General features: G+C 41.9%; 2 protein-coding genes across 2 annotated transcripts; one reads left to right on the top strand and one right to left on the bottom strand.

Moving 5' to 3' along the window:
- The first annotated feature begins 492 nt into the window (after positions 1-492).
- Positions 493-6,548, top strand: LOC131245224 (bidirectional sugar transporter SWEET4-like). The gene is made up of 5 exons (XM_058244534.1): positions 493-895; positions 1,691-1,727; positions 1,844-2,222; positions 4,891-5,010; positions 6,265-6,548. The coding sequence occupies exons 1-5, from the start codon at positions 853-855 to the stop codon at positions 6,463-6,465; spliced, it is 780 nt and encodes a 259-aa protein (XP_058100517.1). The 5' UTR covers positions 493-852; the 3' UTR covers positions 6,466-6,548.
- A 2,108-nt stretch (positions 6,549-8,656) lies between these two features.
- On the bottom strand, positions 8,657-19,588 carry LOC131245222 (protein NLP3-like). Its single transcript, XM_058244533.1, has 5 exons — positions 19,219-19,588; positions 14,575-15,137; positions 12,606-12,653; positions 11,541-12,513; positions 8,657-10,048 (listed from the first exon to the last, which is right to left on the bottom strand). Exons 1-5 carry the CDS (start codon positions 19,541-19,543, stop codon positions 8,898-8,900), a joined length of 3,060 nt encoding a protein of 1,019 aa, XP_058100516.1. The 5' UTR covers positions 19,544-19,588; the 3' UTR covers positions 8,657-8,897.
- Between the last annotated feature and the right edge of the window lie 4,051 nt (positions 19,589-23,639).

Here is a 23,639-nt window from a genome sequence, read left to right as displayed (position 1 = left end):
GAACAGAAATAAAAAAATATGAGCCTGATCCAAAACTTTCGTGGCCCCAAAAATGTTTCAGTGCTGGCCGTTAAATTCCGACTCTTTCTTGTGGTATGTCCAACTCGAATTTCGAATCAATCTAACTTTCGGGCTCATACCCTAATATGAGCTGATAAAACTGATGAACGGAGTAGATTTCACGCTGACATCACAGAGGGCACCACAGAGCTAACACTTACAGGAGCTCCCTTGCAGGCGCCCTTTTCAAATTACATGCAAGACATTGTTGACTCGACACACTGGCTAATTTTATCTTAACGGTGGACCCCACATGACAACTGGCCAAATCTCTTACATGCTGGCCCACACGTGTCACATATGGCCCTGATCTGATCATCAATGCATACGAGTGGAGTGGATAAGATCGTAACGCAAATTGAGGGGAAGTAGGTTTCCTACTGGCATTACTAACTTCCCATAAATGCAAGAGTAAGGAAAATGGCTAATGCCTCTAAATATAAACATATCACTATCTGAAACTGTCATTTAAAACCGCTCCACTAGGGCTTTCGAAAAAGAAAAGAAAAGGCAGACCTTGAAGCCAGTGCCACCTTCTTATCTCTCTCCTATTAAAACCTCGCTCTCTCAACGTGTTTTCTCACTCTACACGCGCCATTACATGTCATACCCCAACCAACCAGATTTTAAAGCTTTGGATAAAAAGATAGAGATGAAAGTCTCTCTATCCTCTATATAATATCCATTTCTCCTACCGCATGAAATGTTCATAGTCTAGTTTTGGATACACACCTTAGTAGGCCTTCTTTTTTTTTCTTGTATTTTGCTCGTTTTCTTTGGTTTGTTGTAGCCATGGTTTCTGCAGAAGCAGCTCGGACTGTGGTTGGCATTTTAGGTGGGTGGAATGGATGTATGTTAAGCTTAGCTGTATTGGGTTATTAAAGAAGTTGATGTAATGTACGTATGTTTGTATTTTTTTTGGGTGCTCTTTCTAATTTCTCAATAAGATGGTGATTCCATTGACAGAGATGAGTTGGAGGAGAATGAGAAGAGTGAAATGAGATTAGTTTTTTTTTTTTTTTTTTTTAATAATTAAAAGATCCAAATTCAAAATTTACAACCGAAAACGGGTAGCTCTCATTTTGCTCGTGGTTTTGTTTTCTGGAGACTAAGTGATCTAACTACTAAAATTTCGGTGTAAACGATTAGTATTGAATCATTTCCCATATGGGTATTTGAATTGGTGGGTCTTTTCTTATTTTTCAACGGGAAGATGATGTTGGGATGCTTTCTCCTTTTCTTCTTTTTTTTTCAATTGTGAAGTACATCTTTGCCATTTTGATTGGAACACTATGTTTTTTTTTTTGTTTCAAAATACAACGGAAAATCATATTGTTGTTTTTTTTTTTTTAATTTCTATAGAAAATTGCATTTTTTAGGTTATTGATGGTAGGTCTTTTTCCTTCATAGATATGCCATCCTAGGTAGCTTTTTATTTTTTTTTTATTTTTTTATTGAATTGTATGCATGAATGTCTCTAACCATGTATGTATGTGCGTAGCTTCTGATTCTCTCTCTCTCTCTCTCTCTCTCTCTCTCTCTCTCTCTCTCTCTCTCTCTCTCTATCTATCTTTCTTTCTTTCCTTCTTTCTCTCTCATTCGAAAATGATATGGGCTTTCTCTATTGCAGGAAACATAATATCATTTTGGCTCTTCCTATCTCCTGTGTAAGCATGCATTTCAATACTACGGCAAAAAAAAAAAAAACAGATACCTTCATGCAATAATTTTTTTGAATTTAAATGATTTTATTTATTTATTTATATCTTTTGATGAGTTTCAGGCCTACTTTTTATAATATATGGAAGAAAGGGTCGGTCCAGCAGTTCTCACCAGCCCCATATCTGGCTACTATTCTCAACTGCATGCTGTGGGTACTGTATGGGATACCGTTGGTCCACCCTCACAGCATGCTGGTCATAACCATCAACGGCTCAGGTTTCCTTATTGAGCTTATCTACATCTTGCTCTTCCTCTTCTACTCTGATGGGAAGAAGAGGATGTGGGTCTTCCTGATGTTTCTCCTGGAAGCTACATTCGTGGGAGTCGTGGCTGCCCTTGTTCTCTCGCTCGCTCACACGCACGAGCGACGGTCTCTGATTGTCGGGAGCTTTTGCGTCTTGTTCGGGACGCTCATGTATGTTGCGCCGTTATCAGTCATGGTTAGTCTTCACGCGATATTTCCATGTTCTCGGATGTTTTTATTTTTCGGGAATTTATCGCTTATTATCAAGATTTTAACGGGAAAATCTTGATAAATATTTAGTAATTTATGATAAATATTTTAAATTCGATTTCTAAAATTATTTAGTAATTTATGATAAATATTTTAAAATATTTTATTTTCAGCGAGATTTGTCGCTTTGCTTGCATGTGCCTTTTGTTGCATGGAGGTGATTTTCGGCTCGTCGAGCAATTGACGATCATGGTTCATCGCCACTATACAGTACATTCGGATGTACGGTCCTGAATCCCTACATCCTAACTCGTGGTCCCCATTTTTCGTGGACCACGATACTTGGAATACCACTTAACGTATGAATATTCGTGGTAGAGGTTTGCTAAGCTGACGCGCGTGTAGAGCCCGCCTATCTTCATTCGATCGTACGTGCCAATATGGGGTAAATGTGCTAGATCTGAGCCTTCAGATAGATGAGATGCACGGTTTAGATCATATGCTGTACTAAAAACTTACCGTTTGACTCTTCCGGTTGCGCGGTGTAAAGAAACCAATGGATGGCTAGAAATAAATCTTTTTAAGCCGTCCGTTTGTTTTGTATACCGTGGGCTGCTGATGAGTGGAACGGCCTGATTTTTGAGCGAGAATATCTAATCCTATATTCCCATATTGGCACGTCTGCTTGAGTGCACGTTTGTAGCTTCTACTGTGGGCTGAGCCAGCCTCAAGTGGGCTTTTCTTTTTCTTTTTATCTGGACCGTACAAATCAAATGCTAGATTGCTCTTTCAGTGTACCATCAACTGTCCAATTTGTGAATCGACGGTCCAGATTGGACAACCTTAGGACCACCTATACTTCGTAGCATGGATGGGCCATGGGCGGTTCACTGGCAGTCGATCGAAGTGAGCCTTGTGCTTGATGCGTCGCATGCATGCATGATGTTTGCATTCGTGTCAACACGTGTGTTTGGATATGCATTCATGGTGTGTGATGCTATTTTTGGAATGTATTTGCTGTATGATTTTGAAATTTTAGTGGTGTTTGGCGTTTAGCTAGAAGCGGTAGATGCCTGTACTTTCAGCGATTGTGCGGTGAGACGCTCACCACCCTTTACGGTGGTGTGAAGATTCTGTGGGGTCCAACGTGATGTATCTGTTTTATCCACACCGTCCATCTTTTTCCTAGATCATTTTAAGCCACGGTACCAATATTTAAATACATCCAAAGCTCAAGTGGGCCACGCCACAGGAAATAGTTTGGACCGTTGAAAACTTCGTGGGGACCAAAGGTGTTGTGGATCAAGATGATATTTGATTTTTAACTTCATACAGGTCTGTGTTACCTTATGAACAGGACGGATGAAAAATAATTATCACTGTGGGCCCTAGGAATGTTTCAACGGTGGACAACATTATCTCCACTTTTTCCTGTGTTTTGGTTCACTCGAGCTTTAATTTTTGAATAATGCCCTAAAATGAGCTGGAAAAACAGATGGACGGAGTGGATAAAACGCATACATAACGGTTGACCCCATCACCGTAAAGGGTGGTGAGCGCCTCACTACACGATCGGCATCATTTCAGGTAGTTTTGCTGCAATGCATGCATGGGATGTGAAGCGCTTTCTAGATGCTTGGGGAAGTATAGAGTCCTGAGCATCAACCGGCATATATAGTTTGATAAACCGTGGGGTTCCTTAGAGAGGGACCAAGGCTTAGTGATCCAACCGTTGATCTGGTGGACCCACTTTGGGTGGTGGATCGCTTGGAAATATTGGAGTTGGGAAGATGTAACCGTATCTTTGCAGACTATCATCCCAAGGTTAGAAATTCATACTCTAGAATTGCTAATCGGATAACCCGTTGGTGATGGGCCAAATCAGATTAACGGTTTGGATCAGCGAGCTGTGGGTCGGAATTCTTTGCACAGCCACTTGGAAATATGTTTTTGCTCATGCGCGCGCAAGAACCTGAATTCCCGCTAAGATGTACAAGTTCATGGTACACTCTTTTCTGTGCACACGTGCAGAGTGTCTTGTCAGCATGCAATTCGATGTGCCGGTACACGTGTTTACGCACGCTTACACGTATCGATATATACATGCTTTGGAAGTAGTTTGTAAAACACGTTATCCACTGAAAATTCTACCGAGACTCACCTAACCTGGTAGCCGTCTGCCCAACACGTGATGGTTCAGCCCTTCATCTACAACGTCCCACCTTTGATGGGCCACCTAAAAATTCGATCTTACCGTTCGTTCAAAGTGATATAGAAACAACGGTCAATAAATGTAGTTTCTAACACGCCTTGATTTGGATGGGATCTTTGACCAGTCAGACTCTTGCTATTCGGACCACAAGATGGGACCTTCCATTCGAACGGTCTAGATCATCACGTAGTTGGGTAGAAGCGGATATGTGTGAACTACATGTAGTATCGACGTCATTAGAACCCACACATGGTGTTGGATATATTCTCAGCTGTCGGATTTTCTATCGTGTGGCTACTGGTCATGGGAAAGACCACGTGGCAACCAATTCGATGGTTGTTCACAATCAGACGGCTGGGAGTTTCGCTCCATGATTGGGTAAGGCCATCAACGTTAAGTCATGCATGTCTAATGCAGGTGTGTGTGGTTCTGATGTGTACAGAAAATGGTAATCCGCACAAGGAGCGTGGAGTTTATGCCCTTCTTCATCTCTCTTGCGTCCTTCGCCAACGGAGTTTGCTGGACGGCCTACGCACTTATCCGCTTTGACCTCTTCATCACGGTTAAAATACCATAATCCTCCTTTTGTCCCTTCTCGTACCATAGCATTCTATCAAATGGGCCGGGCCGGGCGAGTCCATCACTATATATCAAAGCCCAGGCTCATCCTTGCAATAAGGAAACAACATCAGGGTAGGTTGGGCCCACCTATTTTAGGTAAGCTGTAGGAGGATGCAAGTATGGATTGCAATAAGTTGGGTTGGTACGCGAGTCATCAGTGACTCATCCGAGTCAACTCACAATCAGTTCAACCCAACCCGGTTTGATACAATGAGTCACCAGACGAGTCAACCCTCCCACTTGGGTGAGTTGGGCTGGACGAGTCAGTCTGAGTCACCGAGTCTTAACTGTCAGTGGGGTGGGTCAGATGACCGGACCTGACCCAAAAAAACAAACCAAGATAATACACGTGGTGTATGTGTCCACTAACTGGGCTAGGCGGTTCATACCTTTAGCCCCATATTTTGATCTGATCATGTCGGATTGGACTAATCGATTGAGCTTGGCCCAATTACAAATAAATGGGTTGGGTCGGGCTTGGACTTGGGCTCGTTCGATTTCAATGGGTCGGATCCGGCCACAGAGTAATGGGTCGTGGGTCAGGTTTGCATCCTGTTTCATAAACGAGCTGGGTTCGGGTTGACCCAGACCCGATCCATTCTAACTCATGGATGCAAGCTCATGTCTTGTCCATCAATCGAAATGGACTAAGGTTCTAGTTCGGTAGTCTGTGGACTTATATTTCATGAAATGAATGGTCGACCTGTTTTGGTGGGGCCCACATACACCCATCCACGGATACAGTTCAGGATCCATGTCACAGCTAGGATATGACATTACAAGCTATAAGCATCCGTCTATGCACGCATGCCCTTCCATCTGGACCGTTGAATCCATGATAACCCCACATCAACGGACTTTTCTGTGGGCATGATTAAGTCCGTAGCTTTAGTTGAGGTTCACTAGTAGGCCAGCGATCAAACGGTTAGAAGTACCCGATCGTTCATCTATGCTTCCACGTGGCAAGCAATACAGTTGCATGTGCCACGCTACATTACACGTGTGAAAGACTAGACCTTTAATCAAGAAGGCCCTATAGTGAACGTCCATCGGGCGTACCGACATGTACCATAGATGGACAGCAAGAAAAAGGTATAACCAACCATTTACATTCTCTGGCCCACCTCATGAACGTCTTGGATTTCACACACGTGCGGTGCATTTGCAGTGGTAATTAACAATTGTTGGTTGGCAGATTCCAAACGGTCTGGGGGCATTGTTCGGGCTGGCCCAGTTGATATTGTACGCCACGTTCTATAAATCAACGAAGAATCTGATGGAAGCGAGAAAAGCAAAGGGAGAGATGGGGCTGACCGAGATTTCTGTGATGGGAGACTCCAACAAGATAAGCAACGCCCCTCCAAACGCCTGTCTTTCTGAAATACGCCAGACGTGAAATGCGCATCACCCCCAAACTACTTCGATCGTCCCAGAAAGATCAAAGCTTTTTTCTTTTTCTTTTTTTCAAGTGTTGTCACGTGAGAATGTGTACGGGTATGTGGCAGTGTACATGCATGGAAAGTACATGTATGCTACTCTGACATCACTCATTTTCACCTTTATAAAATGAGCCTGTTCCCCATCTTGACCTCGAATTCAGATATCTAAACCTTTGATTTTGTTCTAATCATGCCAACGGTTAGGATCGCCTGATTATTTTGATTTTGGGCCAGCTGAGGTCTTACATGCATGTGAGGCCATTTTTTTGGTTATCCGGGACGTTGGTAAGATGGGCCCCGCTTTTGATGGGAGATCCTGAATGTGGACCTTACCCACTGAATGAAGATTTGGAGAATCCAATTTGGAAGATCTGTGGAGCCCCCACAATCTTCTGTGGGGCCCATGAGATCAACCGTATGGATCTCATTGAACCATGGGTCCAAGAGGTATGATTTGAAAGCTTCCTCTAACTGTACATTGGCCAAATGAGTTTATGGCTGGAGTAGTTAAACGATGATGGGCCTTATTTTCAGAACAGAATCAAATCATGATGTGATGGTGATTATTCTACTAAGCATAGATAAATGGTAGATCCCAGCCGTTAAAAGGTTTGTATTTCCCAAAGACATGTTCCCTGATCAGGCTGCTCTAGTCTTCAGGTGGGCCACACACGCACGTCAGGCAGGGATCATTAAGTGCCCATTTATCACAAATTCGTGGCCCGCCTAGTGACCTTATCGATCTGAATTTGGGTCACAGCAGGCGCAGCAGGCACACGTGATGCAAGGCCCAGATATCGCAGACAAGAAGATGGGCAAGAGTTCAGTAGTAGGCATTGCAACGGGTCGGGTCTGAGCTGGGTCAGGGTCAGCTGGCTCCGATATCAGTAAACCCCGCATACCAGTAGCAGGGACATTGCCGATCTCGGGTCCACTCGGTCTTGTCTACGCCAACATCGGAGCTTGGGCTTCTAGGGGACTTGTCTACATGTCACGTGCCAAACACAAAGTGCTCCAAATGTGCCAACATGGCACACATGTGGGAGATCTGGTTCTTTCCCTACGTTAATGTACCCTAACCTAGAAATCAGGCCCTTCCACTCATGAGGTGGGCCACAAGTGCACCTTCCACATTTCTCATGGGTGGTTTTCGTTACAACCATTTCCGACTAAATTTTTAGGCTAGGCGACATCCATGTAGAGCCCACCTTATAAATGGCCTGGCTCTCGTACGACAAGTGTCATGTTAGCACGTGAGTTTAAAAGATTCGTAGCACATGCACCTGAATCCTGGGCCGTAGACATCCATGGCCCATTAGTCGTGCCGGTCCATCCGTAGACTAAACGTACACATCTCACCACCCATTGAATTTGGACTGCTGATAATTTCATTTTAACCATCCATATGTTATCCCTGTTGTTGGGTTTAAGTAGCATTTCCCACCATGGATAAACATCCACACACAAGTTTAAAGAAAACAAAAATAAAAGGGAACAACAAAGGAATTTTCCCTGTAAAATTCATCGGTCAAGTGATGATTTTACTAAATGATGAGTTGACAAACTTAAATTTCAAAGAGGTACCTTTCGGTGATTGAAATAAACCAAATGCCCTCTCCTCCTTTATTTTTTCTTCAAGAACTGTTATACTCGAGCTGTGGGGCCACACCGTGTGTTGACATCTATCCTGTCCAACAGATGCAATCAGACTTGATGATCGGGGGAAATAAAATCAGGCTGATCAAATCAGCATATGGGCCACACATGAAATTGGAATTTTTTTTGGGTGCTGTTAAATTTATTTATTTTTATTGTGTGGCCCACCTGATGATGGGGTCCGCTTGAGTTTGGTTATTCTGATCATCATGTTAGGAAGCATCTATTGGACGGGTTGGATGTCGTACATGCATCTTGTAAACCCAACAATCTCTCGACGCCACCACCATTTAGAGTGGCGAATAAACATGGGCATTAGGTCATTTCAGCCCCACGAAAGGACCTTCTTGTAATTTTATTTCCTCAAGGCACTCACTGATAAAATTAGACAGGAATTTTTGCGGTAAAAATCCCAATAAAAATTTAAATATCTCATGTGGAATTTGAAAATCTACCAGGTAAAAACAAGCAAAACGACTAGCTACATTGAAATTCAATAACCATGCCCCCACGGAAAGAATAAATTCAATTGCTAAGCAGTCCAACCCGCCAGAACTACCTGGGGTTTATCTAATCCAATTCAAAATATGCTACAACAACATAGTAAAGCAGGCTTCACAAAACCAAAATCTACAATTTCACCTGCCTGATACCAGACAATATAATATTACAAAGAACGAGACAACATTACCTAACGTGGGGTCAGTCGGTTGCTTGCAACCTCTTCTAACTCTCATTCGCCTGAGCTCTCGCAAGAGCTCCCAAAGTTGGCAACTATGTCGTGGACCAGCAGCCTGATTACATGCCCCCCTGACGACCTCGAGATTTCCATACATTCTTGCAAGTCTGCGTCGCAAGCTAGTACGACCCATTCGTGATCATCGTCCAAATACTTAATATCGAATGTGCCCACCACCAGCTTCAACCTCTTTGACACTTCCTCCTTCAACTCCATGACACCGGAAGCAAATGGCAGGCGGAACCTTATGATGTCTTCCTTGTAAGTTGCCTTTATTGTTACGGTCCTCATCTCTTGTGTGGCCATTGCTTGGGGCCGTGTAAGAGTGAGGGCAGCCATGGTTTGCTGATTGGCAGGCTCAGAACAAGGAGGATTTGTCCAACTAGATTCAGGCACCCGCTCATCCTGACAACCATCTGCAGCTGTACTACAGAGATCTCTCAAATCTTTACAGCTTCCCGACTCCTCGATTAACAGTCCACCCAAAAGGTCTTGAGGCTGTGCCGTTACAAGAGCATTGGGTATTGAGTATGCAACGGATAGATTCGGTACTCCAGTGGACTGAAAAGCCAACCCCAGATAGCCTCCGACGTTTACTTGGTCTTGGGTAGAAGGAATGAATGGATAGTTCAAATGGGTTTCATTCGCAGGGCTACCATGATATGAATCTTGAGAAGTTCGGGTCCCTGTGCTCTCTTCACCAGAACTGCTTCTTGTCTTTGATCCATGGGAGGCCCTGCCAAACTCCGGCTGAGAACAGATTTGCTCATGAACAAGTTCCTGACGAGCTAACAACCCAACTCCTTCAGGCATGCTGTCTCCCTTGTCACCATGATCATCACTTTCTGGTGTTTTACTTGTTGGTGGTGATCCTTTCTCTCTTTCCCTCTGCATATCAGAAGGATCAGTGCCCACAGATTGCTGCTTCGGCACTTTCAAATTAGCTGGCCAAGAGTTGGAACCAACAGTCACAGGAAGTGGGCTTGTTGTGAGAGAAGCAAGATTAAATGCACCATCCGCGCCATGAACAGATTCGATCACTCGTTTCAGCTTGGACAGGGAATGATTCACCTTTTTTATCTTGCGAGATGGCCACCGGGAAATTCCATGCTGCCTGCAGATCCGCTTCATGGTAGTTGGGCAAACTGTAAAAGAACAAGTAGCAAGTTGTGTTATGTTGCTACAGCCTAGATATGGCCATTTTATTCTAACCATCACATCAAGAAAATGGATAGGCAATTAACTAGCACAAGATTAGATAAACAAAGGTCAAATATCATCTCAGGAATTGAGGTGACCATCCTCTGGGTGCATTCAGAGATGTTCTGATGAATGGAACTGTCCACGCGCTGGATGCATTCTCTAAATGGGCCAGAGTAAGAAACACTGGATGGATGAATCTAGCCATCTATATGTGCATTCAAATGTGGGCCATTGAAATTTCTTTTCAATTGTTCAGTCAGCTCCATGGATCAACGGTCAATACCAAGCTTTCAGCACAATCAATGGGCCACATTCTGTTCAGAGTAGCACCCAGTGTGTGGACAATTCTCCTCACTGGAAAATCTCTGCAGAAAGGCCCAAGCAGGGTGACATGCTCCTAACCACGAGTCACAACATACTGAGTAGTGACATAGGCAAAGCGAACTCCTCCTAGAAATGAAACTCCTAGTGGCGGTCTCAAGTAGCTGGGGGATGGGGTCCCAACGTGGTGTGCATATGGAATCTACATCTTAGAAACTCCATGAAGATCGCCTAGCAAAAAAATCAAGCCAATCAATCATCAGGTCGGCCGCACATGCGTTTTGGGATTTTGTTGTTGTTGTTGTTGTTGTTGTTGTTGTTGTTTTGACATTATTTTTATCATGTAGCCCACATCATTAGCATTGGCCTATTTTTGTGCTAAGTACAAATAAATGGTGCAGTAAACCTCTTCGAGGGGTTGGATGTCATACACATGCCACCCCACACCAACTAGAGACCATGCTCAAGACGATGTGATCATTTATACTTTAAATAGTTGGGCCAAAAAAATTAAATCGGGCTAGGCTAGTATGACCTGTGCAGCCTTTCGTAGATTTCATGGCCAGGCCAGCTCGTGTAATTATTGGACCCAAAAAGATGCCTGAGCCTGAATTGTGGGCCTTGAGATCCACACAAGACCAACACTAGGAGTTCATTTCTAGAAATCAAGGGATCATTTATATTGCATAGAAGTTGGCTTTACCTATGTCAGTACTCAGCATGTTGTTGACTCCTGACTAGAAGCATCTGTCACATTGCTTGGGCCTTACTGTGGAGTTTTTCTAAAGAGCATAACTGTCCATGCTTTGGGCACTACTTTGAAGGGAGTATTCCATTAATCCTGGTGAAAGGTTGGTACTGACCATTGATCCATGGAGCTGACTGCGAACCATTGAAAAGAATTTTCAATCGTCCACACTTGGATGCACATGGATGGCTAGAATAATCTGTGCAGTGCTCCTTACAACCATTCATCAGAACATCTCTATTCAATTCCTGCAGATATGGTGTGAAATTTACCACTTTTGGAGTACTATGAATTCAACACCTACAAAATTGAGTATAAACACAGTGGCAATTGCAGGAAATGAGCATAAGTGTGCACAATCTTACCACCAAGGCTCTTTGCAGCATCTTTAAGACTCCCAGCAAAATACTGTTGGAGAACCTCTAAACTGATCGACTTCTCAGTTTTCCCTCGCTTTCTTTCTGATGTCTTTGTGCTTTTATTTTCAGGTAAAGAAACAGGAATCTGGCTTCCATCCGCATTAGTAAATTTGTTGTCATTCTTTGGAGCATCAGCTTCTGTCACAAAATGCTGCCCCAACAAATCTGGAATCACATCTCCTACCTGCAAAACATCTACTCCTAAAACATCAAGCCCTGGTAAGACTTTGACTTCAGGGGACATTTGAAGATGACTTCTGCCACTTTGACTTCGCTCACGTTCGAATTTCAACTCAGGCTTCTCATCTACAGATATTTCAATTATTTCAAGAGATCTTTCTTCTTGCAGTTCTTTTTCAGAAACGACTTTTAGACTCCGAAAACACTGCTTCATGGTGGTTGCAAGAGAGCCCAAAAGGTCTTGTTGCTCTCTACCGGTCGTGCAATTAGGGGGCAGGAAGAACTCTAAAATATAATCATCGCTTCCTGTATGTGTACTCCGTAGGCATATAGCAAGACAGGCTGTTAGCCCGAACATGCGCGCATAGTGTACTAGGGGGTACTCTATCTTGCTGAATTGGGTAATATCTGCAGAGAAACATGGCCTGTGTGATGCAAAGGCCTTTCCAGCCACACCCTGTCCCTTTTGCAAATGATGCTCTGCACAAGCATCTCTAAACCCCCACATTTGAGCATCCACGACATAGAATGCAACATCTGTTGTTGACATGCAGACCTGTCCCATGCAACTCCCATCAAAGCTTGTGCAGCTCTTCTTCAAACCACCACCATAAGCTAGAACACTGCGATGCCTGCATGGAACCCAGGTCTGAGCCAACGGCAGTTTATGTGTCTCACAGACCACAGTTAATGCCTCAAGGATTTCAGCCAAGGCAGCTTGACGACCTTCATTACATATCTGATTAAGAAATATTGCCAAGCACATACACTTGTGAGAGAATGACAACAGGTAACAACAAAGCTCATATTCTGAATACAATGACAATGCACCTGAACATTTGGGTGATCCAAAATTTCAGAACTTTTAAGATTTACTGCCTGCAGAGGAACTGAAAATAGTTTAATGACAGGAGAATGTAAGATTGAACAGAAGTGATGGTATTGGAGGTATAATAAACATATTCCAATAAGGAGCTTGTTTCACAAAATAAAACGACTTCAGAAAACAAACATTACCGCTGACATACATATGTTTAGGAAATAGATAGATTACAAGTTAAGCACATACTGCTTGCGCATCCAAAGCAGCAGAAAAAAAAAAATGCATCGCTTGGTTGCGGTATGCAAAATAAGCATCCTTTTGAGATTATCAGCTTCTAACTCCTGTGGTGACAGGTCTTCCAAATCTCATTTGCTGGCATGGTGCCCGCATTGCAGTAGTTACAAGTGAATTATGGTCATGATCACGCATTTGGTTGCAGTACTTCTAAGAGAATAGGTTGCAGCCAACATGCTTAAGTGAATGCCCACAAGCAGGTACCCTCATGCCAGTAAAGGATGTCACTTTTGTGCATTTAACATAGGAAGAGTAAAACCAGATACAAGTTAGACCAAAACATACCGCTTTGTCAATACTAGTAAGAATGTCTATAACATGGGCCTTCATGGCCTACAATAAAGGATAGAAGAATATGGGAAATTTGCTTTGCAAGGCCGAAACTCCCCTAAGGGCCTGTTTGATAGTGGTAATCCAATGGAAAAGAAAGAAAATTGAGTGGACGTGATGTTTTTGTATGTTCGATTGGCTGGATTTTGCTGATTGCCCACTTCTGGACTCCATTCTGACGAAATTTTTTGGTAAAGGAAATATTAAGGCCTCATATCTTGGGGTATATACCATGCAAAACTGCAGAAATTGTACAGTTTACTTTGATTTTCAATGAATACGAAGTGGGGCTAGTGATCCAACCCATTTTTTGTACTCCCACACACAGGAACAAAGCATACTTGTAACAGATTGGACTTGCTTTTCGGGCAATCCCAATAGCATAGAGGCCATACCTAAAAACACATATCTACAAGATCAGTTGGGCCACGTCTTCACAAAACAAATGAACAATTCAGAGAAACTGATCAATGGCACAGATTATACATGGCACACCAAATGATAAAATTTGCTCAAATTTAGATACGTGGAATCGACATGTGAGTATGAAGAGGCGGTCCAATCTTACACACATATGCAGCTTCAATAAAATCCTCCTGTTGTGCACCAAGTCCTATTTTGTAGGATTCCAGCTCACAGAATAGCAATATCAAACAGAAGAAATAGGCGATTAAGAATTTTCACCTATCAAGCATAGCGTTTTTTTTTTCTTCGAATCCTTGGTTTTGCTCTGGATTCCTCTGGTGGCGGAATTCATGATTACGAATTCCTATACTTCACTATGGATTCCAACCTATCAAACAGGCCCTAAGATCTTCGACTTTGACAATGCAAACACAAATCACCAAAAAAGTTAAAAGAGTATTTTCCATCAAGAAGCAGAGAAAGCCTAGTCCAAGGATCACAGCAATCATCCACAAATATAGTGTGAAAGAACTAGCAACTTAAATCATGCATGAAAACATCATCTCATCATAATAGATTAAAGGGTTAATGCAGCTACCATTTTCAGAATGAATAAAGTTGAGAGTATTTTCCATCAAGAAACAGAGAAAGCCTAGTCCAAAGATCACAGTAATCATCCACAAATATAGTGTGTATGAACTAGCCACTTAAATCATGCATGAAAACATCATCTCATCATAATAGATCAAACGAAAAAAATAAAAAATAAAAAAAAATCACAAAAAATAGTACAGAGAAAGCACAACTGCAACTACCATTTTCAGAATGAATATCAATAAAGGAACCAAACAACATTAACAGCCATCATAAGAAACCAACCACATCAGATTTCCATGATTTAAAACAGAAAAGCATGATAACAAACAACCAGATTTCAAGATTACCGACCTCAAGAGCTTTGCACACTTTATCAACCTCTGATGCATAATTGATCTTCTGCGCAGTCATTATAAGCTCAACCACACCAACACAAGACTGTCCAGAAGGTTCAAAAACTGGCAATGCCAAGGTCCCTCGAACATTGTAGTGCAGGGCATGATTAAGACGTGGGTACTCCTTGCTACTATAGTACTGCACATTCGGTGTCCATTCTGGTAATTTCTGCCGGAAAACACGACCGGGCAGTCCCAAATCTCCCTCGCTTTCCCCATCTACAGAAAACATGTACCTCAGAGAAACCGTTCTATATTGAAGAAGCCCACTACTATGGGGGTCCAGAACAAAGGGTTGCCCGGAAGTCGTGAGAACATATCGATCACCATTCTTCACGGGCGCCCAAACCTGAACAAGAACGTGTTGTTCCGTTGATTCCTTGAAGTATCGAAGTGCCTTCGTCATCCTCTCCTTGATGGCACGGGATCTATCTGAATTCTCCTCATCCACTGCTGATGGCAGCAGCCTTCTCTTGTCATCATCTTCCATTGCATCTCCATTTATTTGATGAGAGGTACCTGGAAATGGAGTAGTGACAGATGTGAAAGACTGGAAAATTATATTTGAATGCAATTTAGTCAAACCAAAACATGAATTATTGATTTTGCAACATATGAAGCAATCGAGATTTCAACTGAATTGAGTTGTGGACATTCAGTTCAATCAAGAGAAATATGATGAAATAGTAAGTAATTTTGCTAGCATTAATGTGGAAGTAACCCTCAAATTGCAGTTAAATTTTGCAAAGTCCAACTCGAAAGTAACACAACTGCAACTTGGAGTTTGGTCTCTTGATATGAATACTAAGATAATGGCAGCTTGGTCATATGATATGTTTTTGGGTACACCATGAATTGAGTTGCAATATTTAGTCTAACATAGTGGAAAAACCAACTTCAAGCTACCTAGCCTTTGAATTCACATATCGAGGCTGAGCTCCAAAATCCAAATGAAATCAAATTACGCTCGAGTTGATATGGACCGGGCGTAACTACAATTTGAGGGCTACTTCCTCATTATGAACGCTAGGAAAAACTTCTTCTTCTTCTCATTTCCTTTGTATTAAACAGTACATTCGCAATTCAATTCACGCAGCAGTAAACTTTATGTAACTAATTATCATGTTTCATTTTTTTCTTAATTAGAAATTATTGCAATATCAAAGGTAATTTCTTACTAAGACGTTATTGCAATTAAATTCAATAGTGCACTGCACCCAAACACGGGCACTTGCATAATTGAAGTAGTCGCATTCACTTTAGCAAATATGTGATAACGGCACTGTAAATTTTTTATTACCTTTTGTACTCTTAGTGGAGTAGCCGTCAAATTGCAGTTGCATTTCTTTCAAGCCCATCTTGAAAGTAACAAAATAATTGCTATTTGGAGCTTAATCTTCAATATCAACAGTAAGGAAGGTAACTGCAAATTTTCATTTCATCTTTTACTAAACTAACTATGATCGCTGCAATACAAATCAATGGTCCACCCAAACATAGCCTACGCAAAAGAAAATAATAAGCAAATCTACACTGAGCAAAAGAATATAAAACAAAACATCTGAACAGAATCATGGAGGCATTGTGTTGTTCAAAACAACGTACATACATATATAAATATGTTGGGTTGTTGGATGCACAGAATTCAACTTCCATCGCTCGACTTCACACATTTGGATGCCTTTTTTGTTGGAAGTCTCCATCTAATGTAAGCTGAGTTCCTCGAAAATGGGTAAGCCCAGAGGGCAAGGTCGTGGCAGGGGCTGAGAGACACGTGCGTTGTGCTCGCTTGCCCACCACGCTAAGGTTCTATTGTACACATAGCATGGTGTGTCATAACGGCCGTTACGTAAAGGTAATGATGGCAACTGTTACACGTTGTGGGGTCGTACTGGCCGTAGCAACCTTGTAATTGTCTGTTACGGAGCAGATAGAGGTTTTTTGGATTTTTTTTCAACATTACAGGGTAAATGTAGGTTTTTTTTTTTTTGGGGGGGGTTCAATTAAAAAAAGAAAAGAAAGAGACTGTAACGATCGCTTATGGGAGACATAACAGTCGTTATGACCCGTATTGTAAAGGTAACAGTGGTAGCCGTTATGGCCACCATTACCATTACAGAATACCTTGACACAAAGTAACCTTCCAATGATAAATCAGGCTGTCGCAGGTTGCTTGCTATTATTTGACAATGACACTTAGAAATCCCATGGATATCCATTCCATGATGGCCTTGTCTCGAATGATTGAAGAACTTTAGTCCATGGTGGGTTTCCCTGTTGAGTGAGTAAAGGTGTAAGAGGTTGAAGAAAGCCTCCTTGATTGGGCTTGGTTGCTAGGCCTGCTTTCAGGCCCAACGGGCTTTGGTCTATATTTGTCAAATGGGAAGCTAGATCGGTTTATGATATCACCCAGACCTCACCTAGCAACCTATGGACAAAACCACTAGGCACTACCCATGGGTAGCACAAGTGATGGGCCTAGTTTGGGCACGGGCCGAACTAAACATAGCTGACTTGTAAATGGAGTAATTTAAAAATATACATATAACAAGGCTACAAATGGCATCAAAATTGGATGGTCAGAAAAAAAAAAAAAAAAAAAAAGGACCAAAACAATAGAACAATCCCATGACTCCAATACACGGTGCGTCTGGTGTAATGAGCGTCCGAGATGTTTAGGCTACTGATGAAACGGTTAGGATAATCCAACACCAGATTTGTGGATCATGAACCATTCTCCAATATTGACACATGTGCCAATCATTCCTTTATCTCGAACTGATAGAGCATGGCAAATAGATCCCTTTATATCATAGCCCAAGCCCCACATCCCATGGGTTAGGTCCTCAGCCAAACCCCTCTCATGGGGGCTCCCGCATCCTACAGGCCACCTCACTCGAGCACAGTGTAAAAATGTCTCTTCATTAATCACCCCTGGTGAGGAGTCTTGAACACAAGACTTCCCACTATGATGCAGGACAACTAACGACTTGCTCTAAAAGCTCGAGCTGATAGAGCAAATCCCTTTATCTCATAACTCAGGCCTCATATCTCATGGGTTAGGTCCTCGGTCGAACCCCCTTGTGGGCCCAACATCACATGAGTTCCGCCTCATAAGGGCCACCCACCTCGAGTGTGCCCCTGCATCCCACAGGCCACCCCACTTGAACCCAATGTAAAAATGCTCTTGCATTAAAAATCCCAAATTCCATGTAACTCTCGTGTAACCCATCCAAACAACATTAACCTGACTTCCCATAAGCTTTATTCCTCGAATTTGAGTTACAAGGACCCCAATTTCCCCCTATAACCCGCTTCTAGGCATCCAAATGTGGCATATAATTAAAAAAACATATTATCTGATGAATCCTTTCGAAGACAAATCAGATAACAATCGAAAGTCTAGTTCCTCTAAATTCATCATAGACTATTCACTTTGCCTATTCACCTACTCATGCATGTGGGGCCCATTGTATCATGCCTGTTGTATCCAGTGTTTTAAATAGTTACGTGGCATAGCTTAGCCTTAATGCTATATAGCTCATGAAAATAGACTAAGTCGCATGTAGCCTACGCTACATGATAATTCGTATATGCTACACGCTACATAGACTGCGCTACCCGCTATGTAGCTCACATTATAAGTTATTTTCATCATAATATTAAAATCAATTAATGTTTTCAATTATTTGTTACATTTTTCTATTTTTAATATTAAAAAAAAAAAAATTTATTAATCTTTTTAATGCTTTTAGTAAAATAATAAAAGTAGCAATATTAAATCAGTTTTGTTGCTCTTTCTTTACCTTTATACTTGATCATTGCCCTTTCCTATAACTTTAGGTTGCACTAAATATCATGAGATTTTGTTAAATTTCATTATTAATCAATCTAAATTTGGTGCAGAATACCATGAAATTGGTGCAACCAAGCACAACCTTAATTAAAAATCTAGAGTAGTGTCTAGCTTACACTACAAGCTATGTAGTTTATGCTTGTGCTTTAGAGGGGTGAACGCTATGCTACATGCTATGTGCTACTTAAACACTGATTGCATCTGACCCGTGCATTAAGTGCACCTACCATGATGATGAGATGCTCCAAAAACTCTGGCCTCTGCAATAATTACATGGGCCAAACCATAGAAAACAATTGATCACCACCCAAAAACCTCCGAATTCATGTGGTGGTGCAAATGACAGTTGGATCGGTCTCATTTTTTGCGGCATCCAACTTCCCCATTAGGACAATCCGTTCAGATAGGTTGGATGCCATACACAAACCATAGCGGGCCCACGCACAACTCTTCTAGAATAAGCAGTAGAGGAACAGGCCTCAGCAATCAAATCGAACTACGAATTTTCGAATTTCTCGAAAATTACAACCGAGACTAAACTAACAATTCCCATGGATTCTGAAGCAAGCAAAGAATTGGGTTTTGCAGAAATTCTCAATTGAATCCAAATGAATCGATTTGGCTGAGTAAATTTCAGCAAAATCAAGCAAAGAAACAAAAGAAGAATGAATTATTGTCAGAAAATAAATGAATTTTGAAAAATTGTAAACTAGATTGGACGACGAAGATGGCATTAGAACTCACGTGACTGAGATCTATGGCTGTCAACAGATTTCTCATCAACAGGGGCGGCGGCAGCGGCGGCGGCATCTGAGAAAGTCCATAGAGGGGAAGAGGGCTGGTCGGAGGATGAAAAGGGTGGTTGCTGGTGCTGGAGCTGGTTAGAGTTTTGAGAAGCGAAGAAAGAGAGGAAGAAAGGAGATGAAGGATTGGAAATCAAGGGGTTTGGATCGAACGGCCAAGAAGCATCGAGATCCATATCGAGATCCATCAGCTCCCGTTCGATGGAGGAGCTGGTTTTCGTGGTTTTGTGAAGGAAAGTCGGATGTTCTCCTTCGGGTTCCAACATCCCTCCCTCTCTCTCTCTCTCTTGTAAATGTAGATGAGAGAGTTAGATGGCTGGCGTTGATTCCGTCCAATGCGAACCGGATTGCGTACTAACTCAGTACGCTTACTGAGTAAACTCTGTGGGGCCCACAGTGACGTATGTGTCTTATCAGAACTGTCCATCCGTTTTTATAGCTCATTTTATTAAAGCAGACCAAAATTGAAGCATATACAGATCTCAAATGGACCACACCACATGAGACAGCGTGAATTGAACCTCTACCGTTGAAACTTCTCGGGGGCTTCAGAAGTTTTGGATCGAGCTGATATTCTTATTTTACCTTCATCCATATCTGTGTAACCTTATGAAAAGGTTGGATGACAAATAAACATCACTGTGGCCCCTAGGAAGGTTTCATTAGTGGAAGTCATTATCCCCACTGTTTTCCTGTGGTGTGGTCCACTTGAGCTTTGTTTATAATTCAAATTTAGGCTAATAGCCTGAATTTATATGTAAAAACGGATGGACGGCACTGATAAGACACATACATCACTTGTGGGCCACGTATAAGGTGAGAGTTCATCCTCTTCCCTTATCATTGGGTGAGAGTTCAGGTCGGGATGCATCAGGACCTGATAACGGTCTTGATCTGACCATTTATTGCAAGTGCGACCCATGTATCTCCAGACCGTTGATCTCAGAGAGCTCTGAAGTGGGTGGGCGGAATCGACAACAGGCTTCAATCATCTATTGGTAGGCCATTGATACAAGGGTTCTATATTCCACTCTTCATCCACGTTGGGGCACATCAGATCACCGGTCCAGGGCACTAATCATGACCTCACTGATCTGGACGAGGCCGATCGGGACGTAAATCATGTTCTGGTGCCTCAGGACCCGAATATGGTTATCCAAAGGTAATTAAAAGTTATAGGAAATTCATTTGATACTCTGACTGAGCATCAAGCTTGATAGGCATGCACTCAGAAATTGCATACGTGGCATAGATAACAGTAAATTAAACCGACTAAATTGTGGACCTCACTGTCTCTGAATCACTATCCAAACATCAGAAGGGTTGTGTAATCCTAACCTCAGATTAGTGGACACTTGATCATTGGATATTTTAGTTAATGTTCACCATCCAATATACATATCAATTACTTAAGTGCCACGAATGCAAAATGAAAGTAATTTCAATCGGCCTGCGTAGCATCCATCGCATCTGCCAGAGCAACGGAGAAATGATTCTATTATCATAGTTATCCTAGTTGAATTGGTACACTTGGATCGATTTAATCGGTCAATTAGCTCCAGCACGTGTCCCGTGAGCTACTATGCAAAAGTCAAACTGATTGAACGATCCTGATAGTATAATCAATGGCCCATAAAATGGACGGCTGAGCTTATTTACGACAAAATACGTCCGATCGACAACTTGATCTACTTGTTCGTTCGACCTCTCGTGGACTGTTTAAGATTCCAAAGAAACACTTTTGCCAAGCAATCCGAACCGTCCCATCCAAGGTTTGGTGAATAATTGGTGATATTCGCGTAGTAGCCCATGGCACTTGTTGTAACCTAATGGACGGTCCAGATCCATTGATTAGACTACGTAAACGTCTCTCATCAAACTACTTTTCACGAAGTTTTAAGAAAGAGGTTCTCTTGAATACATCGCCACGTATAGCAATTACCTTATTTCGTGACTACAGCCTTTGAATTTGAGTCATTTTGCAATGATCCAAACCGTTTATATTATTGTTCTCGCTTTAAGATGACCAATTAAAGTTCTCAATTGGATTTTCTTAACACTGATGGTTTGACTCTTTTGCTTTGAATATGAACGGTCATAATATTTGTTTTGTATAATCAAAAGGCTAAAATATCTAATTTGAGAGTCGCATACGTAATCTCCAATCCAAATGGACCCCTTGCACATGAACGGTTTTCCTAGTTAGTAAAGAAAACCCAAATTCAACGGCTAGATTCACGACGCATGCAATTGCAATACGTTCAGATGCATGTAGAAAAGATCTTGAATAAAATAAGAGAAGTAGAGAACGCGGGCTGGTGTTACGGTGCGCAGGATTGGTAGTGCGCTTTCTGGATGCGATGACTTGGGTGCATTTCGCGGACGCACTACAATCCAAGATACTCCCGAATGCATTTGGGCTCTTTTTGGACGTTCTAAAGTAGAGATTTATTTATTTATACCCGATTATGGTGGGTCCTGCACTTGATTTACTTTTCGCGGGACCCAGCACCATTGTGTTAAAAGAGAGGGAGATGATACGGTAGAGACCAACGAACCGTAATATCGTAGAGCCATATCTCTCGAGGACACGTGGCAGGGCAAAGCATCGATCGGGCCCGCTCATATACTGACACCAAGATGGATGGCTGATGTTTTAAAGACGAAATCCATGGCCAATCCTAATCATTATTTTTCTATACTTCATCTCATTGCATATTTGGCCGTTGACTGCTCTGTCTTCTACCGTCATTTTAATGGCCATAGATGAGATGGGTAGGATTGTCTAATCAAGTGACTTTTTTCGACATACTCCAGCAAAGCGAGGACCATCATGTGATCGGACCCGATTGCACAAACATCTGCCACGTGTCATGTGGAGAGATGGATCTACCATGCTTCGGCTCTTCCGGCTACACCGGAGAACGGGAAATCCTCGATGAGAAATTTACCACTGTACGACCCATTTATGGCCCATTTACCTGCTTAAGCCCGCTCCTTTTTACCCGACGAGAATAAGCCCCAGCTGTACCGACGACTTGCCAAAGGTCGAAAATGCCCCTGCTTATTTCTTCAACCGGATCGGCTGGTGCTTGAAGGCTTGGGCTCCTATGGCTACGGATTATAACCGTAGTCATAACCGTATTTATTGATACTTTAATCAGCTGGTAATGTGCCGACCTCTAAACGTTTGTGCAATAGTGCCGCCCGATTTTTTAAAAAAAATTAAGTGGGTCCCATCATGGGCCCACACTCAATGTTCATGATTTTGGTGGGCCCCACATCCACCTGTGCACTTTTTTTTTTACATGGATAACTTTATTCTACCTACATTTTTCTCTAATACATATTTATATAAATATGTATATATAAGCATATAAATTTTCTTTTTCTCTTTTTTTTCATTTCTTTTTTTATTCATTTAAGAAGAATATCTTCTAAACCAAAATTAGTTACTTAATGTACCTTATATGATTTTGGGGTAGGAGAAGCTACTTTAGCCAACCAGCCTATTTATTTTCCAAGATTCCATCAGGTCGATGGTCAAAAATCTATTTCATTCACTTCGTGGTTAATTTCAATCAGTTCGCGGTCAATTTCATTCATTTCATTTACTTCACGATCAATTTCATGCATTTCACGTTCAATCTTAGCGATCCCGCTTCACTTCACAGTCAATTCCATGCATTTCACGGTCAATTCCTTTCACTTCACGGTCAATTCCATGCATTTTACGGTCAATTCCCTTCACTTCACGGTCAATTCCATGCATTTCACGGTCAATTCCCTTCACTTCATAGTCATTTCCATGCATTTCACGGTCAATTCCGACGATTCCGCTTCATTTCACAGTCAAATCTATGTATTTCACAGTCAATTCCCTTCACTTCACGGTCATTTCCATGCATTTCACGGTCAATTCCGACGATTCCACTTCACTTCACGGTCAATTCTATGTATTTCATGGTCAACTTCCTTCATTTCACGGTCAATTCCGGCGATTCCTCTTCACTTCACGGTCAATTCAATATATTTCACGATCAACTCCCTTCACTTCACGGTCAATTCCATGCATTTCACGGTCATTTCCATGCATTTCACGGTCAATTATGACAATTCCGCTTCACTTCACGGTCAATTTTATACGGAAATAATATCGATATCGTCGATAATATCGTTGATAATCAGAAATATCAGTATCACTACAAGTTTCACTGGCCAAGGATATGGAAACAATATCGATATCGTCGATAGTATCGCTGATAACCGAAAATATCAGTATCGCTACAAGTTTCGCTAGCCAGGGATACGGAAAACAATATCGATATCGTCGATAATATCATTGATAACCAGAAATATCGG

Source organism: Magnolia sinica, chromosome 5, assembly GCF_029962835.1.
Source record: "Magnolia sinica isolate HGM2019 chromosome 5, MsV1, whole genome shotgun sequence".
Classification (NCBI taxonomy): Eukaryota; Viridiplantae; Streptophyta; class Magnoliopsida; order Magnoliales; family Magnoliaceae; genus Magnolia; species Magnolia sinica.
The sequence above is the reverse complement of the archived record's forward strand: the minus strand, read 5'-3'. Positions and strand labels throughout refer to the sequence as shown.

Coding starts and splice junctions, on each gene's coding strand:
- LOC131245224 (XM_058244534.1), top strand. CDS start 853: ATGGTTTCTGCAGAAGCAGCTCGGACTGTGGTTGGCATTTTAG. Junction 896..1,690: donor GACTGTGGTTGGCATTTTAG/GTGGGTGGAATG, acceptor TCTCTATTGCAG/GAAACATAATATCATTTTGG. Junction 1,728..1,843: donor TGGCTCTTCCTATCTCCTGT/GTAAGCATGCAT, acceptor GATGAGTTTCAG/GCCTACTTTTTATAATATAT.
- LOC131245222 (XM_058244533.1), bottom strand. CDS start 19,543: ATGTTGGAACCCGAAGGAGAACATCCGACTTTCCTTCACAAAACCACG. Junction 12,514..12,605: donor TGGATCACCCAAATGTTCAG/GTGCATTGTCAT, acceptor TTTCTTAATCAG/ATATGTAATGAAGGTCGTCA. Junction 10,049..11,540: donor TGCTGCAAAGAGCCTTGGTG/GTAAGATTGTGC, acceptor GTTCTTTTACAG/TTTGCCCAACTACCATGAAG.